The sequence below is a fragment of the Monodon monoceros genome, unplaced genomic scaffold (assembly GCF_005190385.1).
Source record: "Monodon monoceros isolate NGI ecotype Baffin Bay Population unplaced genomic scaffold, NGI_Narwhal_1 Super_Scaffold_19, whole genome shotgun sequence".
NCBI lineage: Eukaryota > Metazoa > Chordata > Mammalia > Artiodactyla > Monodontidae > Monodon > Monodon monoceros.
The window spans coordinates 59,041,644-59,067,539 of record NW_021703775.1 but is presented as its reverse complement, the minus strand read 5'-3'; the positions used below and the strand labels follow the sequence as shown (position 1 = coordinate 59,067,539).

General features: G+C 36.4%; 1 protein-coding gene across 5 annotated transcripts in view; it reads right to left on the bottom strand.

The window, feature by feature from the left end:
* Nucleotides 1-1,707: 1,707 nt before the first annotated feature.
* The window catches only part of HEATR5B (HEAT repeat containing 5B), an 86,240-nt gene continuing 62,051 nt past the window's right edge, over nt 1,708-25,896 (bottom strand). For 4 of the 5 annotated variants that reach the window (XM_029231980.1, XM_029231981.1, XM_029231982.1 and 1 more), the window contains 10 exons: nt 25,631-25,810; nt 19,341-19,575; nt 17,971-18,225; nt 16,290-16,417; nt 13,542-13,686; nt 12,728-12,994; nt 11,130-11,354; nt 6,928-7,079; nt 5,530-5,743; nt 1,708-2,476 (listed from right to left, as the gene is read on the bottom strand). In XM_029231980.1, coding sequence (XP_029087813.1) covers nt 2,172-2,476; nt 5,530-5,743; nt 6,928-7,079; nt 11,130-11,354; nt 12,728-12,994; nt 13,542-13,686; nt 16,290-16,417; nt 17,971-18,225; nt 19,341-19,575; nt 25,631-25,810 — 2,106 coding nt within the window. In that variant the 3' untranslated portion in view covers nt 1,708-2,171. Of the gene's footprint in view, nt 2,477-5,529; nt 5,744-6,927; nt 7,080-11,129; nt 11,355-12,727; nt 12,995-13,541; nt 13,687-16,289; nt 16,418-17,031; nt 17,789-17,970; nt 18,226-19,340; nt 19,576-25,630; nt 25,811-25,896 lie in introns of those variants that run through there. The other variant, XM_029231984.1, reaches the window with a different exon arrangement.

Below are 25,896 nucleotides of genomic sequence, written 5' to 3'. Positions count from 1 at the left end.
TAGAGAAAGCCCTCGCACAGAAACAAAAGACGCAACACAGCAAAAATAAATAAAAATTAATTAATAAACTCCTACCCCAAACATCTTTAAAAAAAAAAGAAATAAGTTGAGCAGTGAAACAAATAAATATAATTCTTCAAACAGATATTCCTTTTATAGATATGATTACAGAAAACTAGAAGTTGTCAATGGCTCAGAAGAGTCTAGAGAAAGTATAAAGATGTACTGGTGACAGGAAAGGGAGAAAGAGAGAGAGAGAGGGAGAGAAGGCAAAAAGAGAGAGAGAGAGAACCATTGCTACTGCATGATGTAGACTATCCTGAAGTAGGAAATGATGGGAAAAGCCTGGGTTCAAAGAACAGCAGAAAATAGCCAAGGCAGAAACAAACATACTTTATAAATAGATGAGTAAAAGCGGTTATGTGTGCAAGAAACAAGGAGATTGGAAAACAGTCTGGCAGTTCCTTAAAAAGTTGAACACAGAGGTCCCATTGAGCCAGCAATTCCACTCCTAGGTACACACTCAAGCTAAATGAAAATACAGGGTAATGCAAACACTTGTACACAACTGTTTACAGCAGCATTATTTGTAATAGGCAAAAAGTGAAAACAACCCAGACGCCCATCAACTAATGGATAAACAAAATATAATATAAATAGAACGGAATAGTATTCAGCCATTAAAAGGGATGCAGTACTGATGTATGCTACCACATGGATAAACCTTAAAAATGTTAAGAAGCCAGTCACAAAGGACCACATAGTGTATGATTTCATTTATATGAAATGTTCATAATAAGAGAATTGATAGAGACAGAAAGCAGATCAGCAATAGTGTAAGGCTGGGGGGAAGCAGAGAGCTTGTGGGGCGACAGCTAAAGAGTACCAGATTTCTTTTTGGGGTAACGAAAATGGTCACAACTGACTGTGGTGATGGTTATAGTACATTGTGAACATACTAAAAACGACTGAATTATACATTTAAAATGGGCAAATTGTATGGTATGTGAATTGTATCTCGGTAAGTGTTACCAAAAAAAGTCTAAAAACAAGGAGAATAACTTTGGAAAAGCAGGTGTAAAATACAAAAAAACCCTGCAGAAATAGAAGTCAGTAAGAAAATAGGCGAGAACGCACCCATCTGAGATCTAAAGACTAGATGAGGAAGGCAAGGCTGTATTAGAGGCCAGTCCGTGAGGGTATGAGAGAGAATAGGTAGGAGCTAGCAGATGATGAATAGGTGTTCCTCTGGAATGTTCAGAAAGGTTCAGTCTATGTTACGCTGTGTGGTAAAACTTGGTGTTTAAAGTGTGCTAAACACTGTGGCAAACATTCATGTCATCAATTATTTATTTGACGTGGTAACATTCCCATTGCATGAGAGACTGGCATAACTATAATATTCATTTTTGTATGCCCTGCAGCACTTAGCTTGATGCCTTATACACGGTAGGAACTCAATAAATGTTTGATGAATGAAACTAACCATCAGAGCCAGACTCAAGGCCCTGTAATTACAAAGCATAAGTGAGGCCAAATTTTAGCCATTAAAAAACCCCAGAACATTATTCCACATTTGAAACATTTTAATGAATGTTTAAATGAGTTTTAATTTAGTTAACTAAAATATACACAAGTATAATTTAGTAATCTAATATGAAAGTAAAAAGATCTGTCTGAAAGGTAAGGACTTTCTGAGAAATGCTAAGAAAATGTTAACTTTATTCTTAATAGATACACCGCAAAACCAACGCTTCACATTATTTTGGTTACTTCAAAATTTAAATTCAGCTTGCTTTTCAATTAATTTTTTTTAATAACAGATGCAGAATATGACCTATTTTTCCCCTGACAATATCAATAGGCTGCTCAACTACATGATACAATTTTTTTGCATTTAATTTAAAAGACTATGGCTCAGTGTTTAAAAAATAAATTAATAAAAGAGAAACATTATTAGGAAAAAAATGAAAGCACATTCACCACATAATAAAAAAAAAATCATTCCTTCAAAATCAGAAACCAGTGTGAGCATTATTTCACTTACCCTACTTGGAAGCATACAATTCCTATATACAAATAAAGTAGAAACTATAGACTGGAATGATACAGTGGCTATCAATAATTAGGTGCTAATTGACAAAATAAACAAAAACGAGTGGAATAGCACATTAAAAGAAACTTGTTTTTAGCTTAATTGTTGGTGCAGAATGCACGGCTGGGGCTGGCTGCCTGGCGGCTGCTTTAGCTTTGCTGGCTTGGCTTGCTCGAACAGCAGTTTCCAAACGTACTTTCAGCTCAGGAGCCGCTCCCATTACTGTCTTGAAAGCATGTGGATACAGAGGTCCAATATGCATTAAATTCTGGAGTGCAAACTCATGAAGATCTTTGGAAGCTGTGCTTGCTGAGGCAAAAGAATTTTCATCCAGCAGGTAAGAGATCAAAGTGGGAACTAAAAGAGCAAGTAACTGGACTCCTGCAAATAACAAAGATAAAGTCTGAAGATGATCACAAGTCTGAAAATTACAATAAACCTTTATTTAAAAACTAGGCAATTACTATGGTAGTCTGAATTGTAATAAAATCGAAGTAAACATGCACGATCTAATTTTAGACCTCAATAACTATTCATAATTAATACTGAATACTTACTAACTGTCCACGCCATGTTAAGGGAGGAAATCAGGTTTGATTTCCTGTTAAGATTATATATTTTGCATTTATATTCATTTGTTTTATTAAAAAATACTGGCTAAAAGGTTAAAAAGGAATGAACACTTTATAATTGTCATCTGGTAAAATGTATTTTGAGAATAAAATTATGAAAATTTTAAGGGTATTCCAGAATAGGGAGGTTGGAGAATAGAGGGAATAGGGAACAGAAACCTGAAGCATTCATTAGGAGGATACCATCAAAGGAATGAGTGAATGTATACGTTAATGGGATGGCAACCATCTCCCTTTGGGTTTTTTTTTTTTTTTTTTGCGGTACGCGGGCCCCTCACTGCCGCGGCGCACAGGCTCTGGATGCGCAGGCTCAGCGGCCACGGCTCACGGGCCCAGCCACTCCGCGGCACGTGGGATCCTCCCAGACCGGGGCACGAACCCGTGTCCCCTGCATCGGCAGGCGGACTCCCAACCACTGCGCCACCAGGGAAGCCCTCCCTTCGGTTTTTGCATGGCACTTAGACTCAGATTTAGTTTTAATTTTTAAAAAATGACAATTGCTTATTCTACCACTTAGAAGTCTTGCTATAGTACAAAACATCTGTTATCTGAGTGAAGCAGTCCCTTAAAAAATGAAGAAATCGTGATGGTGCTTATTGTTGATGTAATTCACTAATAATAAATACTAGAAATTGGTTGGAGAATTGAAGCTACACTGCTTTGGTTATTTCATCCCTTAAATTAATTGACTCTTAAATGGAAAATTAAAGGGTTATTCATTTAATGAACCTTGTTGAAGTCTAATTAACTATCAAACTATATTTAACTTCATGAATAATACATAAATATATTCTGCTGTTAAAAGAATTCAAACAACAGAGAATTATTTGAAAAAGTGTAAGACTCTCTTCCCTACCTAAATTAGGGCACTTGTTCAGGAACTGATCCCAAGAGTCAACTCAACTCAATCATATTTAAATACTAACTATGCAAAAGTCAGTAAGCTCAGTGTTAAGATTACAAAATGAATAAGATTTAGTCCCCATGTTTATGGAGTTTACAGTGAGTAAAATAAAAAGTAAGATAAAATTATGTTGAGTTACCAAACACAGGCCATGATGTCAGTCATAACATTTCTACCCAAATAATCTATTAATATCTAGTTTCAACTAAACTTATCAACTCCTCCCTAACAGCTCTTCTTCCTGACCTTTCCAGTTTTAACGTTGCTTCCATGCTTCTTCCAGGTAACACAGTAATATTTGGCTCTTCTCTTTCTCTTGTCCCCCTAACCAGTTACTTGTCAAGTCAGAGCAACTTTTTGTTTTTTTCATAATCGCTTCTGTATTCTTCTCTTCCACTGTAATAGTTCTGGATTATTATTTTATAGGTAAGCTATCAGCAATAACTTTTAAAAGATCTCTACTACCTTTCCAATTTTGTGTGAAATTCTTTCAAGAGAAGAGGAAAAATTTTATGATAGAAAAAACTGATGTAATTTTTATCTGGAGAGTAATCCAGCAATATATATTAAAAGCTTTAGAATGTGCATTCCTTTTGGCCAGGTAATTTCACTTAAAAAATTTTACCTGATAGAAATAATTTAAAAATGTGTGCAAAGATACCTGTACAAGAATACTCATCTCAGACTTCCCTGGTGGCACAGTGGTTAAGAACCTGCCTTCCAATGCAGGGGACATGGGTTCGATCCCTGGTCTGGGAAGATCCCACATGCCGCTGAGCAACTAAGCCCGTGAGCCACAACTACTGAGCCTGCGGTGCCACAACTACTGAAGCCCGCGCGCCTAGAGCTCGCCCTCTGCAACAACAGAAGCCACCACAATAAGAAGCCCCCACACCGCGATGAAGAGCAGCCCCTGCTAGCCGCAACTAGAGAAAGCCCGTGCTCAGCAATGAAGACCCAACACAGCCAAAAATAAATAAAATAAAATAAATTTATATTAAAAAAAAGAATACTTATCTCAGTTATTTATGATCTTGAAAAACTGGAAACAGCTTAACATTCAATCATAAGGTACTAGTTTAAAAAGTACAGTCTTGGGCTTCCCTGGTGGCGCAGTGGTTGAGAGTCCACCTGCCGATGCAGGAGACACGGGTTCGTGCCCCGGTCCGGGAAGATCCTACATGCCGCGGAGCGGCTGGGCCCGTGAGCCATGGCCGCTGAGCCTGCGCGTCCGGAGCCTGCGCTCCGCAATGGGAGAGGCCACAGCATTGAGAGGCCCGCGTACCGCCAAAAAAAATAAATAAAATAAAAAGTACAGTCTTTCTGTAATAATTAAGTCATATTTTTTAAGATAAATTTTAGATTGTGATGAAATTAAGATTTAGCAGGGAATAAAGAGGAGTAAGTGTTAAGTTGCATACGTCTCTGGTTAAATGGATGTATGTGGTAGTTCTTCATTAAGTTAAATAACAGTAATTTAAAAATTTCAAATTTTGAGGTATTTTAATAATGATGTTTGGCATCATTAATGCTAATCTGGTCCTATTTGTCCTATTTGTTAAAAAGCTTTTATACCTCTATTATGAACACCAAAATGTATTATTTTAAAAAATCTATTAGGCAGCCATATTTTCCCTGGTTCTTAAAGAGTACATTCCTAGAAAATAAAACAATCTGTGGGTTCAAATGCCATTGGTAATTTATCCTCTTGCTCTTAAAAAATAAACATAAATCAACTCAATTTTGTTAGCATCACGAGCAAAAACATTAATCTTTCAGATAGTAACCGCCCTTAGTAAACTTACTGTTGCAATGGCCTGTGTCAAATAGCAAAGAAGATTTATATATAATACAAATATTCATTTTAGACTAGTGGCTTTTTAGAGAAAAATACTTACTGTTATGTTCTTCCCCAAGAGCAACCAATGTTTCAAGAACTTTGATTCCTTCTTGAACAGCTAAAAGTTCTGTATTACTGGCTGGTCTGTTTTTTTCAACAGCTTTTAGCTTTTCAACCACTATTGGAGCTAATGAATGGATGTAGGGGGTTGAAAGGGCACGATTGGAATGCTGAAAGACTGAGAGGAGAAGCTGGTAACATTTGGCTTGAACCTACACAAGAAAATCATTTTATTAATTTACATGTGTGACAGTTCTTATCTGCTCTACAATCACACTGCATCTTAATATATACTGAAAACAAGCAATACTGCAGGATGAAAATAGAAATGTGGGAAGAATTAATGCCATTTCTACTTACAGAAATGGAGTAATAAAACTTGCAACATGCTAACTAAATAAAACGGAAAAGAAATTAATCCAATAAACATTCCTTATACGTTAACTCCCAAATTACCACTGCTAATATAATTTGTGTATTTCTATAGTGTATAAGAAATTAGAGACCGGGAATACTAATTTGTGTTTTTAATTCTTTCTTTAATTTACAAATCTCCCTCCCACTTTAACCTAATATATTTAGTATGGAAGGCTAATATTTGACTGATGCCAAACAAAGCTATAAAAATATATTACTTAGACACCTCAACTCCATTTGGATTCCCTGGAAATGACTGCTTAAACCAATTTAAGTGTTCCAGGCCTAGAAAATAAGGTCTCAGTGGCTCTACTTTAGATTAGAAAGACTTCATGTTAATAAGAAACAAACAACAAAAAAAAGGAAGGTCCATCAACACACCAATGTACGTGAAAAATATTGAGGGGAAACTGTTTCAGTGCTTTGGTGGAAGAAAAGCTACCAAACATTGCTGGACATAAAAAATGCCTGGGGAATATTTTTAAAATACAGATCTGTGGACCACACTTCTGGAGACTCTGGTTTAGGAAGACAGTGGTAGATGTAACTAAATTGCTTTTTTTCCTGATGTGCAGCAGGTTTGAGAATCAGTAGTTTAGACACTAACACTGTAAAAAACTAAAACTTATTTTCTAGAAAACAGAGTTTCCAATAGGCCCATTAAAACATGTTATAATGTATGTTCATCCTTTAATGGTGTCATTAAGTAAACAGTGAAAAACAGAAGCACGTAAAGTCTCTACCAATATAGGCCAGGGTTGAGCAAATATTTTAGATACTGGGCAATTTCTGTAGATATAAATAAACATATACATGTCTCTCCTAATGCTTAAACCAGTGATCTTTTCCAGTTTTCTGCTGAAAAGTCGTATAGCAAATACTTAAGTTTTCATTTGATGTATCACAAATTTTAATGAATCAATCTGAAACTTTCTTGATAAAGTGGAAGGTTTAACACTATGTTTTAAGTGTAACTTACCCATGGGTCACATGAATTTAATGCGTTTTTAAATCTGTTCATGCAGCCATTCTGCAGTGACTGGACTCCTATTATTTCACTGCCAGCAGACCACAGGAAGAGTGCAATTGCTGTTAGCATGCTTACTTCATCAGGCATAGGCATAGAATCTTCTGAAACAGATGAATAATGAAATGTTGACACATATAAAAAATGAAAGCAATATGCTGTTTCTAAAATGTTTTGAAATTCTGAAAAAGAATAAACATATGTATATGTATCACTAAATCACTTTGCTGTACACCTGAAACTAACACAACATTGTAAATCAACTAAACTCCAATATAAAACAAAAACTTTTTTAAATCTAGGGCTTCCCTGGTGGCGCAGTGGTTGAGAGTCCACCTGCCGATGCAGGGGAGACGCGTTTGTGTCCCAGTCCGGGAAGATCCCACAGGCCGCGGAGCGGCTGGGCCCGTGAGCCATGGCCACTGAGCCTGCGCGTCCGGAGCCTGTGCTCCACAATGGGAGAAGCCACAACAGTGAGAGGCCCGCGTACCACAAAAAAAAAAAAAAAAAAAAAAACTTTCATTCTTGAACAATAACCCTCTCTCTTTTTTTTATATATACAAATTTATTTATTTATTTATCTTTGGCTGTGTTGGGTCTTCATTCCTGCACGTGGGCTTCTCACTGTGATAGCTTCTCTTGTCGCAGAGCACGGGTTCTAGGCACGTGGGCTTCAGTAGTTGTGGCTTGCAGGCTCTAGAGCGCAGGCTCAGTAGTTGTGGCTCACGGGCTCTAGAGCGCAGGCTCAGTAGTTGTGGCGAATGGGCTTAGTTGCTCCACAGCATGTGGGGTCTTCAAGGACCAGGGATTGAACCCGTGCCCCCTGCATTGGCAGGCGGATTCTCAACCACTGTGCCACCAGGGAGGCCCTGTATCAATGTTAAATTGCCTCAATTTGATAATTCTTCAGTGGTTATGTAAGAGACTGTTCTTGTTCTTAGGCTATCTGTGAAGTATTTAGGAGTAAAGAGTCATGATGCCTTCAATGTATTCTCAAATGGTTCAGCAAAATTAATAATATCAACAATAATATGTGGATTATAGAAAAAATAAAACATGCAGCAAATGTTAACAATTGGTGAAATCTAGAAGGGTATGCTGAAGTTCACTATATTATTCTTGTAACATTTTAAAAAGTTTGAATCTATTTCAAAATTGAAGGTTTTAAAAATGAAAAAAATATTATAACAATCTTAAGAGTGATTCATTACATCCATGGAGGTGTGTGTGCGTGTGTGTTACACACATACATTGGCACATTTTTTAAAGTGGAAGTCTCAGATTTTATAATAAGAAATATGATTTCCATAAAGGAAATTCTCTATTACAAAACTCTTCTCGTAAAGCAAGAAATTCTGCTTGCCTGGCTTACAAATACTATAAAATACACCCATGGCTTTGATCCCTACTTCATACTGACTGTGCCTACTGAGAATTCAGCTCTGGACAGGTTAGCTTAGGCAATTTAATTATCTTATCATATACCTTTAAATTCATCTAACATGAATGAACTTGGATAAAATATCAAAACCTTCTCTTATAATTGACAATTTTAAAAAACATGATTATTGATTATGGACACCCCCATGAAAACTGAAACAATATATTTTTAAACGAATTCTTAACTACTTTTTCTTGTTCTATCCACGTACACATATATACATTTACATTCGTATATAATTATGGCATTTAATGTTTCTTTAGTTTGTTAAAAATCTATGTTAAAAAGAAAAATATTAACTCATGATAAAGCTAAAATAGTTTTAGTAACATTAATAAAACTAGTTAAAGTTTTCCCTTCCAAATATTAATACTAAAAAATTTCAGGTGATACAAGTAGTACATAGTTTGTTTAAAATATAACAAGCCTATGGGAAAGAAAATAAAACTTGTAATACTACCATCCAGCAATAGTTTAATTTCTAGGTTTTTGATTAATTTCTTCTGGTCTGGGTTAGTTTTTTTTATATATAATTATTTATAAACATGATTTTTAATAGATATAATGGATATATAATCCAAATGAGTATACCATGATATATTTAATATTTTTCCCACTGCCAGATAGTTATATTTATCACTTCCGTATTTTCATTATTATAAAATAGACTGTGATAAATAACCTTGAACACAAGTTTTTGATCAATAAGGTCAGAGTATGAATTCTTAAAGGCTCTGTGTGTATTTTGCAGAATTGATTCCCTGAAAGTTTAAACTGTATTAATTCCCTTCAGCAAAGTATGAAAATGTTCTCCTGGTATCAATTCCACCTGTACATACAATTTTTTTAAATCAGTTTTACAGGTAAACATTTATATTACTTTGTTTTTGTTTGTATTTCTTTGCTTATATAATAATGTGGCTAACTTTTTTATATACTTGGTGGGCATCTCGATTTCCTTTTTAATAATGCGTGCTCTTTCCTTCTTTTTTAAAAGACTTCTTTGTACATTAATGATATTAACACTGATATATTTTCAGTTTTTGATCTTTTTTTTCAGTTATCTTTTATTTTTAAAATTTTTTCTTCCAGTTTTATTGAGATACAATTGACACACAGTACTATATAAGTTTAAGGTGCACAGTATAATGATTTGACTTACATACATCATGAAATGATTATCACAAGTTTAGCGAACATCCATCATCTCATACAGATACAAAATTAAAGAAATAGGAAAAAAATCTTTTTCCTTCTGACAAGAATTTTTAGGATTTATCAACCCTTTTTTTTTTTTTTTTTTTGCGGTACGTGGGCCTCTCACTGTTGTGGCCTCTCCCGTTGTGGAGCACAGGCTCCAGACGCACAGGCTCAGTGGCCATGGCTCACGGGCCCAGCTGCTCCGCGGCATGTGGGATCCTCCCTGACCGGGGCACGAACCCGTGTCCCCTGCATCGGCAGGCAGACTCTCAACCACTGCACCACCAGGGAAGCCCTCAACCATTTTTTAATGCCGCTGTTTTTGACAGGTAGATGTTAAATTCTATAGTCCAATACACTGATATTCCTCTGTGATATTTACCATTCACTTACACTTACATAGTCCTTTGTCATTCTGACATAAAGGAGTCACCTATATTTTCTGTATTTACCTATTTTAAAAATTTTACATTATCATTCTAACGTACCTCGTATTTACTTAGAGTCATGATATAAGGGGAGAGACTAACTGGAACTGATATCTGAAATGTCTAATTGACACAAACCATTTGAAGAATAATGAATGTGCCCTTATCATGTATTATATTCTCATGTGGATGAATGTCTGTTTTAAAACAATCTGTTCTGTTTCATTGCCCTATCTGTTCATTCTTGGGCCCACTCCACAGTTTTAGATACTGTGGAAATGTTTTAATAGGCAATATGGCAAATCTTTAATTATTATTCTTTGTTTTCAATCCTTTCACATTTACAACAGAAATAAAATGAAAGAAAAAGTCAAACACAGAATAAAAATGGACAAAAATGTGAATAAGCATTTCCCCCCAAATTAGACACAAACATGAAAAATGCTTATACTCACTAGGAAAATGAGAAATGCCAATTAAAACAGTAAGATAGTACATTTTACTTATCAGATAATGAAATTTAAAAGTCTGAAATACCATGTATTGGTGGGGATCATGCACTGCTGGTAGAAGTGCAAATTCATACAGCTACTTTGGAGAACAATTTGGCAATGTCTGATAAAATTAAAATGTGTCATCAATTCCACTTATAGGGGTATGCCCTAGAAAATCTCATAGCACAAAGCACATAAGGAATTTATAAGGATGTTCACTGAGACAATTTTTATAATTGGGAAAAATCAGAAATAGCAAAAATATCCATTGTTAGGGGAATGAATAATAATTGATAAATATAAGTGATGGACAACTATATAGGAGTTCAAAACAATGTATAAGAGTTTTATATGCATACGTCCTTTCTTTTTGGGGAAACCTCCCAAAATGTGTATAAGTGCTAAGACAAGGGCATTCAGAGTCAATATCCAGAATGGGGAACTAAAAGTTCACATCTGAAACATGGGACTAAAATACCTCTCTGAGTTGATTCAGTGTTACATAGCAGTTTTCTGATGAGCTCATTCAATTAGTTATTAGGGAAGAGATATCCTAATAAACTTTAAAAAATTTAAAACTGATTAGATTACCTGGTTGAGAATATTCTAGGATGCATGCCAGAGTGCTACGAATTAGAGCTGTCCACTGTTTCTGAGTGTCCTCAGTTTTGGCCATTGAAAGTGTCACAATACTTTTAATCCCTTGAAGAGCTGCACTGACTGGTGGAGGAACCTGATTATCTGCAGACTTCATCGCTGTGTCTTTCAATATTCTTGCAATTAAAAACAGAATCGTGGGCAGGACTGTCATACATCCTGAAATAAAAACAAATCAGATTGCCTCGTAATTAACAGTTCCCATATTATAGCTATTTCAATTATTTATATTTTTTATCGTTTAATATTATTTCTTTTCCTTGTATTTATACAAAATTTACTGCATTACTATTACTATAATTCAATGTTTGGAAAAAAAGTCACAAGTTATTTCAAAGGAAATATTTTCTTTCTTTTCCCAGCTTGCCTTGTTTTTATTACTTCTAGTATTTCACTTATTTAATAATCATGCCCTTCATAATGAAAATAAGGAAGGAAGGTAGAAAAACAGAAGGAAAACCGTACCAAATACTTTGAGAAGTACCTGAGAAACTTGGTGAATCATGTAGCAATTCCACGACAAGTAATCAATCTCATTGTACTAAGTGAGCCTTAGTACTAAGTCAGTCAATGTAGTAACCAAGTCAGGAAACAGATAAGAAGACTATACAGGTAAGCCAAAAAGAGACGAAAGAATCCTAGGATTTGTAGCTGAAAGAACTTTAAGATAATCAAATCAACCACCCACTTAATGAAAGACTCCCTTCACCACTCTGACATGCAGCCACTGTAGTCTGCCTAACAACTTCAATGATGGAGAATTCATTGTTTTCATAACTGTAGGCTTGTGTTGAACTGAAATTTACCTTTATATATCCTGATACCATTTCTACCTTCTAGATACAACGGAGGGAAAGTTTACTTTTCCATCCACTAGTTCTTAGGTGTCTGCAGACAGCTATTATCTTTTTCAGCTACAATTTTTTTAGTTGCTCCTTAAAGTTGGTTGTCACTCTCCTCTGACATTTGTTAGTTTGTCAGTGTTGCTCAAGAGCAGCAACCAGATCAGAAAATAAAGGGTTTAGTAATTCCACTTTATGTCTATCTGCTAACATTCGATGTCTTCCCTCAAACTGTGGTTCCACCTCTTTGCTGAAGTTTGTTTGACATGTATCTGAAAAGGGTATCCTGGGTTTTTGACTTCTTAAATCTTCAGTCTTTTTTTTTTTTTTTTTTGCGGTACGCAGGCCTCTCACTGTTGTGGCCTCTCCCGTTGTGGAGCACAGGCTCCGGACGCGCAGGCTCAGCGGCCATGGCTCAGAGGCCCAGCCGCTCCGCGGCATGTGGGATCTTCCCAGACCGGGGCACGAACCCGTGTCCCGTGCATCAGCAGGCGGACTCTCAACCACTGCGCCACCAGGGAAGCCCTTCAGTCTTTTTTTATAGGTTTCTAAAGGTAAACAAACCCTTAAAAAAAAAACCTACTTCTCTTTTAAGATTTAAGAGGAAAATAAATAATAGCACTTAAAATCAAAGGCAACTTCATCTCTAATACAGTATAAGACATTTCCAAATAGTGATTAATACCGTACCAGCAGGTGAACAAAGGGATGGTAAGTCAGAGAGTATGGTAACTGTGGCTGCCACCAAACGAGCACTTTCTTCTGACAGTCGAGTTTTAGTGGCTACGTGACTTGGAGAGTCTGACATCTTGGTACTGAGATGCGGCATGTGCCGCACTAAAATGAACATCAACAGCTCCATAGTTGCAAACACAAGAGATTTTCCAGGAATAAGACCACCACTGTCACCTCCTTCTCCTAATACAGGACAGGACTCTTTTTCCATATCATCTTCATCTTGGGTAAAAGAAAATTTGGTGAAATTCTCAGCAAACAAAATAAAAAATAGTAGATGAAACAACACAATAAGTATACTTAATAAATTCTTTCAAAAAAATTTACAACTAAATGTTTAACTGATGCCATATGTCTTTCTCAGAATAATTCCTGCCTGACAGGAATTTATTCCTGTTTATTTACCTCTCCTTAAAAGTAACGGACAATTACCTCTCCTTAAAAGTAACAATTACCTCTCCTTAAAAGTAACAGACAATTGATTTTTTACTTCGAAAAATTTTATTAGGTAGTTTTTATTAGGAATGTATTTCATAACAGGAGTAACACATATGTTAGGCTGAAACATGTGAAGTTGACCCTTTTGAAGGTGAAAGATAGCTGAATATGAGCAATTCCATTTGCATCATGCTAATGAAAAGCAAAATCAATTGCAAAGCTTCTAAATGTATGGTTAAATTTTTTAATTAACAACTTCCTGGTATTAATATTTTAAAAATTAGAGTACAAAGAAATCTACTTCAATGTTAGTGTAATTTCTAGTGCTTACTTAGTGTGTTTCTTTTTTCTTGCAAATAATCCTGAGCAGCTCTGACTATCTGTTGTACGACTCCAGTCACCAGCAGCTGGACGGATGGTGGATTCCAGGTCAGTAGGAGGCGGTGTAAAACACTCAGCAACTCAACACCAATCAGCTATTATAAATTAATACAGAGAAATTAATTTTAATTTCAAAGGATACATTTATATTATTAAATCTAAGAAAATATACATGTAAAAATAAATAAATTTGGTAGCTAAAATTAATATATTGGACTACGTAGCAAATATTATAACAATCTTGAAAAAGGGTCATGTTTTATCCGAACATATTTTCAGTCAAAAATTACTTTATTATGTACTTAAATAATTTTTCCATTTAAAAATGGTCATTCTATTTCTTTTCTGTTTAGGACTAAACAATATTGCTAGCATCCAGTGCCACTAAAATTTATGATTTCCAATCTAAGTACCCAAGAGTAGTCTACCAGAAATTCTAGGCATTCTGGTAAGTCCCTCTCACATTCGTCTCAGAACTATTACAAACTTCTACCGCTTACTACTCACTTTAAAAAGCCTCTTACAATCTTCCACGTCAAACCCATCCAATGAACCCACCTCAAATTTCAGAGAGAGAAAAAAATTTAACTGCAACCGAAGCCACCTTTACCTCTTTCCTTAAGATCAAGTGTCCAGCCCCTGTCCAAGACTGATTAATCTTTCCTCATATGCCTGCTACCCCATCCTGTTTGACTTCCCAAGGATTCTTCAAGGACATCAATCATACCCCGTATGTTGTCAACCTCGCTCTCTAGCTAAGCTCCTCTTCCCCAGGATAAGTATCTGCTCAAGTCCTTCCTATCTAATTTCCCCACACACCTCAAAAAACCTCTCAGATCCTTCCATCTGCCCCCATGTTCTCTTCTGTCTCTGTCTTGTTTCTTCCTTTCCCAGACCGAATGCTGCCACTTCCTTCACTCTCTCATTTACTCCTCGATCTTCTATAATCTGGCTTGATCCACCTGAGAAAACGCTATGCCTGAGGTCACCAATAACCTCCATGGGACTCTTTTTCTGTCCTTATTTACTGGATTCTGTCCCTTTTGAGACTGTTGTCTGTCCTTGAAACTCTCTCATCTTTGATAACTCTGTGTTTTTTTTTTTAAACTGGCATCTGGTCTTTATTTAGTCCTATGCCCTGTGCTGTGGATTTAGTGGTGATTAACTCAGACTTGGATTCTGGATTCTTTTGGTTCTCCTCCTTCCTCTCGAGTAGTCTCCACTGCTGATTTATTTCCCTCATCTCAATTCTTATTTGCTATTTATCCCTAAGGTTCCAGTCTTGGCCCTCTTTCCTTCTTCCTTTATTCAGTCTTCCGAGGCCAGTGGACTCATTATCTCTCTGGAATTATGAAAATGGCCTCATAATTGACCTCCCTCCTCCCTTTTCATGTCTTAAAAATCAACCACTACAAGATTGATGGGGTGATCAAATTTAAGTCTGCTGTATTTCTGGAATACACATTTAACCATGTCATTCTATCTACTACATTTACAATCAGTTATTTTGGTTTTAACATAATATGTCACACACCTTCATTCATAGATTAAATTTTATTGGTTTGACCATTTGAAAACAACCCTCAAGTTTCTTGCAGTAATCTGTGGTTTAGCTGAGGCACAGCTTCGGGCTACAAGGCTGGGGTACAAGAAGAGTTCATCAGTGAGTGAAGCTTGTAATCACACAGCACATGCTTTGTTTTGTTTCATTTGGGGTTTTTTTTCGAGCAGCACCGTGTGCAAAACTAATTTTGATATAATACAATAATGAGAACTTTGCTTTTTATCTGTCTGTGTTTTATGGAAAATTATCCCAAGTGATACCATTTGGTAGTATGGTGTTCAAAGAAATGGTTATTATTACGAAAATAAAATTCCTAATTAAAAATAACAAATCCAGTGGTAACTTGGCTCTGTAACATGAATAAAATCCTCTAAATATTCCATACATAAATTAGAAAAAGCAATTCATTAAACTTTTTAAATAAGTACTTGAGTCAGTGCATAAAAATTTCATTAAATGAGAGATAAAACTTAATCATTTAAAAGTGACAATTTACTTAATAGCCTTATGAAGCACCTTTATTAGTAGAATCATTAACTGGGACTGAAGCCATCCTTTAGTTATTTAATTTTTTTGTCTGCACTGGGTTTTCATTGCTGCATGCGGGCTTTCTCTAGTTACTGTGAGCAGGGGTTACGTTTTGTTGCGGCACGCAGGCTTCTCATTGCGGTGGCTTCTCTTGTTGTGGAGCGTGGGCTCTAGGCGTGCAGGCTTCAGTAGTTGTGGCGCATGGGCTCAGTAGTTGTGGCTCATAGGCTGTAGAGTGTAGGCTCAGTAGTTGTGGTGCACGGGCTTAGCTGCTCCGTGGCATGTGGGATCTTTCTGGACCAGGGCTCGAACCCGTGTCCCCTGCATTGACAGGTGGATTCTTAACCACTGCACCACCAGGGAAGTCCCTGAAGACATCCTTTAAATTTTTAGTTTTACTTGACTGCTGATGAACTGATCAAAGAAGGTAGTGACGATCTCCAGTCTAGCTGTGCCTGGTCATCCAACTTTCAATATAGGGTCTTAGATAAAGCCAAAATCCTGAATGCTTATTATATAATATTTATTTCATATGTGAGAAAATTATCTTAAGATAAATATGATGTATACAAAGCATAAATTATCTATTATAGAAATATACTGTACCTGATCTTCTGCAATATGGATTCGGGCATAAGGAGAATCTAGCAAGGTGTGTAAGGCCTGTAGACAAGCTGTAACATGTTCAACAGGCTCCTCAGGTCTTGGGGAACAAAGGAACTGTATACTCACGCCTGCAATGTACAAAATAAACACACAGGTTTGTTAATATAAAACACTTTGTTGCTTTGACACCATTTTTTCCCCACTTTCACCTACTTATTTTTTTTACAGATTACTTTTAACATATATTAATGCCTTAAAGTCAGTTCAAAATGATTGTCAAAATAAGCAGCCAAACTTAACACAGGTTGTACCTCTGCAAGGAGGCTAATAATCACATTGGAAGGGGATGGGGGAGTTCCAAGGTCATCTTGATTAAGAAGTTAAAGATATTTAAAAATAATACATTAAGAATAAATTTATGAAAATTATAAAATTAATTCTCATTAAATGAGTGACAAATTCTTAAGTGTTAAAAGAGCATCTACAAAGCAATTATAAATAAGAATATTCAAATTTGCTTTAACTTTACATTTTATTATTTCCTTATGAGGCAATTTGTTAAGTGCCAAGTAAAAAGAAAAGTTGTTGAAAAAAGAAGTTTACTTTTTTCCCTTGAAAATTATTCAATATTGCTCTGTGAGTGAACATGACAATTTTTAAAGAGTAGTTTTTAATAATTAAATTTTAAATAAAAAATTCAGTTAATTTAGAAACTGTGCTAAAAATCCTCTTTTTACTATCCCTTCTCTGAACTATACTATCACAATTTTTTCCATAGCATTAAAATGAAAGATATGAAGGAGTTCAAAACATGCCACACCAAAATATACCTTCTTGGCTGAAGGCATTTGAGAAATAGCAAATGCAGGCAGGGCTCTCTGCCCCCTTTTCTACCTGAAAGCAGGTTATAAAATTTCTCATGAGAAAGGTGCCCTCTCTGTACCAGGGAGAAAACATTCTTACCACCACAGACTGGGAGTCGATGTTGAAATAGACCTGTCCAAACAAAACTACTAAAATAAGCCTGATCTTCCATTAGTTTCCCCATATATTTTCTAATTACTGTCCCACAACTTACCACCCCTAGCCCAAACCCCTCTGTCTTGTCATACCCTCACAATTTATTTTTTTTTAATTTATTTATTTATTTTTGGCTGTGTTGGGTCTTGTTTCTGTGCGAGGGCTTTCTCTAGTTGCGGCAAGCGGGGGCCACTCTTCATCACAGTGTGCGGGCCTCTCACTATCGCGGCCTCTCTTGTTGCAGAGCACAGGCTCCAGACGCGCAGGCTCAGTAGTTGTGGCTCACGGGCCTAGTTGCTCCGCGGCATGTGGGATCTTCCCAGACCAGGGCTCAAACCCGTGTCCCCTGCACTGGCAGGCAGATTCTCAACCACTGTGCCACCAGGGAAGCCCCTACAATTTATTCTTGCTTGTGTAAAACTATACAATCTTCTGGACCTAACGGCTTCTTCAGGTCTTCATTTTCCTTCTAAAGACTCCTGCGTACATGTAAAAATATTAAACAAATTTGTATGCTTTCCTCCTGTTAATGTGTCTTATGTCAGTTTTATTCTTAAGCCCATCACAGATCTTAAGAGGGTAGAAAGAAGTTTTTTCTCCCCTACAGATACACATTTTCAGAAGTGATACATCTTGAAATACATTAACATGGCTCACCTACCTAAAATCAGATGCATTCTGTCTTTGTTAATTTCTGGCAAAGATTTAGCACTAGGCGTTGCTCCTGATGCTTGGTTTAAATTGATGGGTGTAGAACGTTTTTGTAAACCTGCTATTGCTGCTGCTTCTGCTGACTCTGAACATGTAAATCCTGTGCTATTTAACCAAAGTGCCACTGCATGGAGAATTGGGGCCCAGGAATTCCGATAGTGAAGTCTAGCTGTATCAATAGTCTCAGGAGTATAAAATGCTCCACCTATAAAGCAATCAAAAACATTACTTCTATTATACTCATGTATCAACAACTACCTTAAAAAATAACCGTTACATACAGTCTTAGTCCATTTGGTCTGGTATAAGAAAATACCACAGACTGGGTGGATTATAAACAACAGAAATTTATTTCTCATAGTTCTGGAGGCTGGAGGTCCGAGAGATCAGGGTGCCAGCATGGTCTGGTGAGGGCCCTCTTCCTGATTCATAGCCAGTGCCTTCTTGCTGTGCCCTCACAAGGTGGAAGGGGCCAGGGAGCTCTGCTGGTTCTCTTTTACAAGGGGACTACTTCCACTTCTAGGGGCTCCACCCTCATGACCTAACCACCTCCCAAAGGCCCTCACCTCCTAATTCCATCACAATAGGGATTAGGTTTCAACATATGAATTTTGAGGTGACACAAATATTCAGATCATAGCACATATAAAAGAGCAATTTGGCAAAGAGATTCTTGTATAGAGTTATCAAAACTAACATCTTTCCTGCAGCTGCTGACCTGGAGTGCCTGTCACTTCCTTGCTGATGTTAGGGTTTCCAGCGTTTTTGCTGCAAATGCTGATGCCTCTGAATGCCCTCTACCTTTCCCTACCCGTGGTCCTCTTCCTCAGGCTTCCTCTTCACTGTTGCCAGCAACTCTTAAAACTCTCATCACCTTCCCTTTCTCTCAATAGCCAGGGAACTCTGTCTCTTCTTTCTTTTTCACTCTTCTGCAAATTCTTCCCCCCCCCTCCTGCTTTCTCTATCAAACTGATGACTGCCACATTTGTCCCTGCATACACACACTGACCAACACAGCAATCTACTTCATCATGGTTATGCATAATGACTTGTTATGCCCAGCTATTTAGAGTAACCTAACTCGTACAGTTATTACTATAACAGTGAGAACATTTTTGCTTGGGCTAACAAGTTTAATGCCATATATGAATTCACAAATTCAGTATGCAGAACATGCTCTAAATGAGAGAATGTCAAGTTTTAAGTCCACAGAAATTTTAAATGTTATTATTACGATTGTTGCTAGTCTCCACCAATTCCATTTTGTTTAATTACTACTTTGAACTCCATTAAAAGCAAAACTCTAAGTGCAGTACTTACCATCTGGGGGTAGCTGACTAGCAAATTCAGCTGGTAAAGTTAAAAGCGCATAGTCTTTTAATGCTGCCAACCACAGGCGACTGAGTGTTGGCAGTTCAGGTTGTACGAGTGTTATTAAACTGTCTGGTGGTAGTTCATCTACGGTACTGTAATCATCATCATCGTCAGTAGTTTTAATTGCTCTTTTCGGTTTTGACTCTGCTTCTTTTTTAATATTCATAGCAACCACATATACCTAGTAAGATATTCAGGAGGAGAAAATAACAAGGCATAATATTAAGAAATGACATATTCTAAGTTGTTATTATACAGCTGAATCATCGAAAGTGAGTACAGATACTAGAAAGTATACAACTTCGGGATTTCCGGATAACCTCAAAAGAATAATTCCACCTGCTTTGGAGGAAATCGTTTTGTTTTGTTTTGTTTTCTTTTTCTTTTCTTTTTTTTCCGTTTTTTTTAATAGAGCTGACTTCTGACTATTGCTCTCACAGCATATTCCTTGAGTAGCGTTCTCTGAATTTCTTCTGGCTTCTCTTGTTCTACTTTACAAAGCCCCCCTTTATATGTGGTTTTCTTTCTTTTTTTTTCTTTTTGTCATAACTTCCTGTTTGTTATGTTTGCTTTCATAGATTTATTAGACACAATCAGACAGCAGTCAAAGAAAAAAGCTGAGGGGGGGGAAGGGCACAGAAAGGATTTCCATAAATATCCTTCAAAACCCCTTCTTATATAGTCCTTAAGTGATATTTAGCAATCTAGTCCTTGCAACAGATGGCTGAGCCAAGAATAATATAATTTACTGGCCATATATATTATCTGTATCTTTTCTTTCCACTTTATAAACCAAAAAGATGTATAATAACAACTTCCTAAAATATAATCTTAAAGATTCTTCTTTGCTGAAGTTATTTTTGTTTGTTTTCTTTTGTTTTTGTACATACATTTTGGCTTTGGCAACTGGCACGTAGCTGAATTACACATCAATGATAAAGCTAAAAAGAAGGGTGGGGGGAGCAAGAGTAAGAAAGAAAATTGCACTAGATAAAAATCTTGAGAAAACTATTTCCCCCTACACAGTGTCATCTTCATTGTTTGTAAGAGGAAGTCTATGCATGTGAACAGGGACACTGCAGCTTCTTGATGGCAGGGTCTTATCTCTATTCCTACAATGAACAGACAGTTATGGCATGGTAATTGACTACATTAGACGATTACAGGAAACAATGAATCTTCATTTCTGAGAAGAAGCATTCCTTAATGCTGTGATGGTCTATTAACACTTAGTTACAGTTGGTTAGTCATACTTAACACCTGACAATTTAGAAGCAGAAACCACCTAACTTTTGGAGTAGGGACTTTGAATATCAGGTTATAAATGTATCACATTCATATTTTCCACTGGTTTTAAGCTCGCTTTCTTCCCCTAGATTATTATGCTGATTTTAAGAAAAGATCTCAATAAGCACTGTAAGTATACTCAGCCATTCGCTCATCAAACCCTTCTTAGGTACTTACTCTTGCCTTGCATTTGCTATTGTGCCAGGGCCTGAGGCAACAAAGACAAATAATACATGGTTTTCACCTTCCATGGACTCACAGACTGATACGATGAAAGGAGAGTGAGAAAATTGCTGAGAGAAAGGGATGTTTTTTGAAATTTGTTTTAAATGACCTATCTGCCCACCTCACTACACGCAGTGACTACGTACACTGCCTGGCACCTAATGAACACTCAGTGGTTTGAGTAATGAATGAATGAATCACAGAAGCACCAAGGATGGAAGAATCTTAATGGACTATGAAAAGGTGAGACTGGATTCAAAGACAAAAGTTCACCTGTTCACAGGCAAAGATGGAAGGGGGAATTCCAGGCAGAGGGAATATAAACAGCAAGAGCACAAGAGACAGAAACTAGCAAGGCAGGCTGAGGAAACTGCAAGTGTTTGGTATTAGACTGAGCATAGACTGTAAGGCAGAAGTAGCTGAAGACTGTTGGTAATGGGGAAGCGAAGGAGTCACTGCAGTATTTAAAGGTCAGTTGTATGTATTTTTCCTCAAATTTTAATTTAAAAAATTATACCATAAATAGTTTGAAAAATGAGTTTTTAAAATTACTCATAATTCTAATTTCCAGGTTTTCACATTCCAACTTTCTAAGTTATAATTTTGTTGTACAGAGAATTTTGTATTTAATTTTGTCTATTCATATATCATAAGGGTTTCCATATGAATACTAGTCTTCATAACTGTTATTCTTAATGGCTGCAATGGAAGACATTATACATCTAACAATTTTCCTGTAGTTGAACTTCTATATTTTTTTCTGATTCTTTTTAGCCTTGGGAATCTTAGAAAGATGAAACATAGTTTTCAAAAACAAAGGTGTTCAGTTCTCCACATTGTAAGTAAGGTTCCAACTAAACATTTTTGTAAATTTCTCTCTTTTTCATATTTTGGATATTTTTCCCTAGGATAAAGTTCGAGAAATGGAATTACTGGATCAGTGATTATAAATACTTCCATGGCTCTGAAGAGATACTGCCAAATGCTTTCTAAAAGGGTTCTATATTTTACATTGCTACTTGCAATATGATATTTTTTAGACTCATTTTTTTAAAAAATTGGGTTTATTTTTCTTATGAGATATTACACACAAAATATAGAAGAATCAGAAGCATAAGTAAAATGAAGAAAATAAAACCAGACACAATCCTACTACTCAGATGTAATACTGTTAATATTCTAGCCATGTTGTATATACATACCCAGTCTTTTAAAAACTATGCTTGTATATAATATTATACTCAATTTTCTATTCACTTAATACCATCATCTTTGGATCAAGAAATACAATTATTCATATATTGCCTTTTTTATTTTTTTAGAATGATAAACAACATTGCAGCAAACATCCTCATAGCAGAATCTTTGTGTATATCCTTGATATTCCTTAGGATAAATTGGTCAACTAATGTGTACGATTTTAGAAAGTGCTTTGATAATACAGTTGACCCTTGAACCAACGTGGGTTTGAACTGTGCAGGTGCACTTATACATGGATTTTTTTTCAATAGTAAACACTGCAGTACTACATGTCTAATAAACAGCTAAAAATATGGGCCTGGAATGTAGGAGAGAAGTATGGCTAGAAAAGTAGAATTAGAAACTTTCACATACAAGTAAAAGCTACTGGGTATGGGTGTAGATGACACTACCCACAGAGTATGAAGAGTGAGAAAAGGGACAAGAAAAATGCCAATATTTAAAGAGCAGGCAGGCAAAGAGAAGCCAGCAAGTGATGCTGAGAATGAACAATAAAAGAAAAGAAGAAAACCAAGGGAGTAGTGTCACGAAGTCAAGGAAAACAAAGTTTCCAGAGGAGACAATATCAAATGCTATAGAGAGGCTAAGTAAGACAGAGATTGAAAAGTGTGCAGTGATTTGGAGAATTATATTATTTGTAACTTTAGCGAAATAATTTCAATGGAGTGCTGAGAGTAAACCCAGATTGCAGGGGACTGAGAAGTGGGTGACTAGCTGAGAACGTGAAGATACTAAAACTCGTTCAATGAATAGAGGTGTGAAGAGGAGAGTGAGTAGAAGAGGACGAGCAAGCAGAGGGTGATGGTGAGATACAGAAATGGGGGTAAGTGAGATACAGAGACGGGGTAAGTGAGATACAGAGGCGGGGCAAGTGAGATACAGAGGCGTGGGGGTAAGTGAGATACAGAGGCAGGGTAAGTGAGATACAGAGGCGGGGGGGTAAGTGAGATACAGAGGCAGGGTAAGTGAGATACAGAGGCGGGGGGGAGAGAGAGACAGAGGCGGGGGTAACTGAGATACAGAGATGGGGGTAAGTGAGATACAGAGGCGGGGGTAACTGACAGCACTTAGCTTGGAACAGTCCCCTCCAGAGACTTATGCTTACTACATCTACTCTCATCCTCCAGGTCTCAGCTTAAGTGTCGCTTTCTCCAAGCAGCCTCCTCTGAGCCCTCAGACTATTTTAGGTGCCTCTGCTGTGTGTTCACCACAGTCCGGACTTCTCCTATAACAGTCATTATTTTTGTTGCATACACTCGTTCACTAGTTTGTTTTTCTCAGTAAAGGTAGAACATCTGGCTTGTGCACCACTGTATTCTCAACTTCTAGCCTGGCACAGAGGCGATGTTTAGTAACACCGTTGAATGAATCAGAGAGTGGGAGGTAAGAGAATGAGAAAAGGTAATCCTAGGTTAGAGGAAAACTTTAAAGTAATAACAATTATTATATTAATAACAACAGGTAACATTCACTGTGCACATAAATAAGGTAGTTATTGAACAAAGTTATTATTACCTCATTTACTTCAAAATGTAATTCTGTGAAATGTGCATAATTATTATCCACACTTTAGGGCTGAGAAACAAGGTTTAGAGAAGCAGTTAAATAACTCACCCAAGGTCACATGGGTAAAAGGAGTTTTCAACTCACATTCATCTAAAGACTTGAAGGTAACAATCTGAGGAGCTGGAAAACTAACATCCTCAATTTTTTGAGTAAAAAGTAGAAGCAAAGATAGATCTTGAGTAGAGAAATCTAGAATATATTGGGCCTTTGAGGAAAAGGAAGAAGGAAAGGAAGCTAAGCAAGGAAAAGATTTACTAGACAATATTACCGGCTGAGGCTCGAAGTGCAAATTATTTAATTATAGAACCAAGTTACCTCCAAATAAGAAAAGTGTCTCAAAAAAAATGTGCATTAATAATTTAGTTATGTGAGGTTTTGATCTAATTTGTTAAAAGCAATTACTTATCTTCCATTCAGTGCCAGATAACAATGCCTGGTCCTTTTATATACCTCACCTTAGAAGAAGACATTACTGCATTTCCATGTTATAATGAAAAAACTGAGTATCTGAGAGATCAAATCACTTGAACAAAGTCACAAAGATGGTGAATTATAGAGACAGAACTTGTTCTAGGGCCTCTGATTCAACATTTAATGCTTTTTATACTGAACTATGTCAGACTTCTTAGTAGGTGAATCAAGCACGTTATGCAAGTCAGCAGAGAACCAACTAACTGGCAAATGGTCTTATGATCATCCAACTACATACCTGTCTCTATGTTTGGGAAATTAATGAACGGGGCTGGAGAATTAAGAACAATTTTGGAAGCTATCTTTTTAAAAATAAAAATCATTCAATCATTTAGAATATAATTTCTACAGACAAGAAGAGTAATAGTAAGTTTTAGTTAAAAATTAGATATGTGAAAATTAACATAGAATTTCTGTGAATTTCAAAGTAAGAAAACAATCACATTATAGTATCTTTCTAACACTACTTTCCACCTAAAACTATGGATTTGCATTAATTTGAAAAAAATTTTATCAATAAAAACAAACATTTTATCAATGCAAATATTATTTTACTTCTCTACGCCAAAAGATGGCAGCAGAGTGAAAATAAAGGAACACTCAGGGATACTCTATGAAAACAACTTGATCTAAAAATCAGAGAGAAAAACTAATTTATACAATATCTTACTGCTCTACACTTTCCTTTTTTTTTCCCCTTCTGTGACAGAAATAATCCACAAAAACCCAGAGGTCCTTTATCTAAACTATATCATCTGGATGTTGCATGCCTTGAGCCAGCAATTGTCTGCTGGGTGGTCACAGGCTGCTGATACCATGGAAATAGGTAAGTGAGATACTGGGTTGGCAGAGGAAGGAATAAAGAGCTACTTGAAGTACCTGAGTGCAGACAGATAAGTATTTGAAAACAACTGGCAGAAGAGATTTAGAAAAGTGAATTTAAAATAGTATCATTATTTTTAAAAAGTGGCTATGGGAATAAAAGAGGTAAAAACAGCTATAAAACAACAAAACATACAAACAACAACCAAAAAACCCTACAGCCTCAGTATCAGTGGGTGGTGGCATGTCTCCTAAAATTTAATCAAATAAGATTCTTGGCATAAATTTTTTCTATTTTTTTTTTCTATTTGTAGGTTTTCCCAGCCTAGTTTTTCCATAGTAAGTAAGAAGAGCCCTTCTTCAACACAGATGTTTTTAAAACACTGATTAAAAATATAATTTTCAAAGGTTCAATAAGAGTTCTTTTGAGACATAAATGCATATGCATTTCAGTGAGAAAGAGCAAACAGCAGATTTTTTAAAAAGCACTCTATACCACAGGTCAGTTTTAAACAAAAATCAAACAAAAATTTTTTTACCTACAGGAGTAGGGGAACACTTTCTCATGGATGGAGAAATGGTTAAAAACAATAGGTCATGGTTACCTCCGCCCATGCTTTGAGAACAGCCAGTTTTTCCATGGTTGTGGCACTCTCGCGGTAGAGTTGGCTGGAAGATCCTTTTCCGGCCTGAACTTTGTCCAGTGAAGAAACAAGCAGATTGTGTACTCGACGGAGATCATTGAGATCACTGACAACTCCACTTCCAATCCATGTACTACATACCTAGCCAAAGGAAAAAAACTTTAATTTTTATAGTAAAAAGTTAACATTAGGGACTTCGAGCCTTGGTCTGGGAAGAACCCACATGC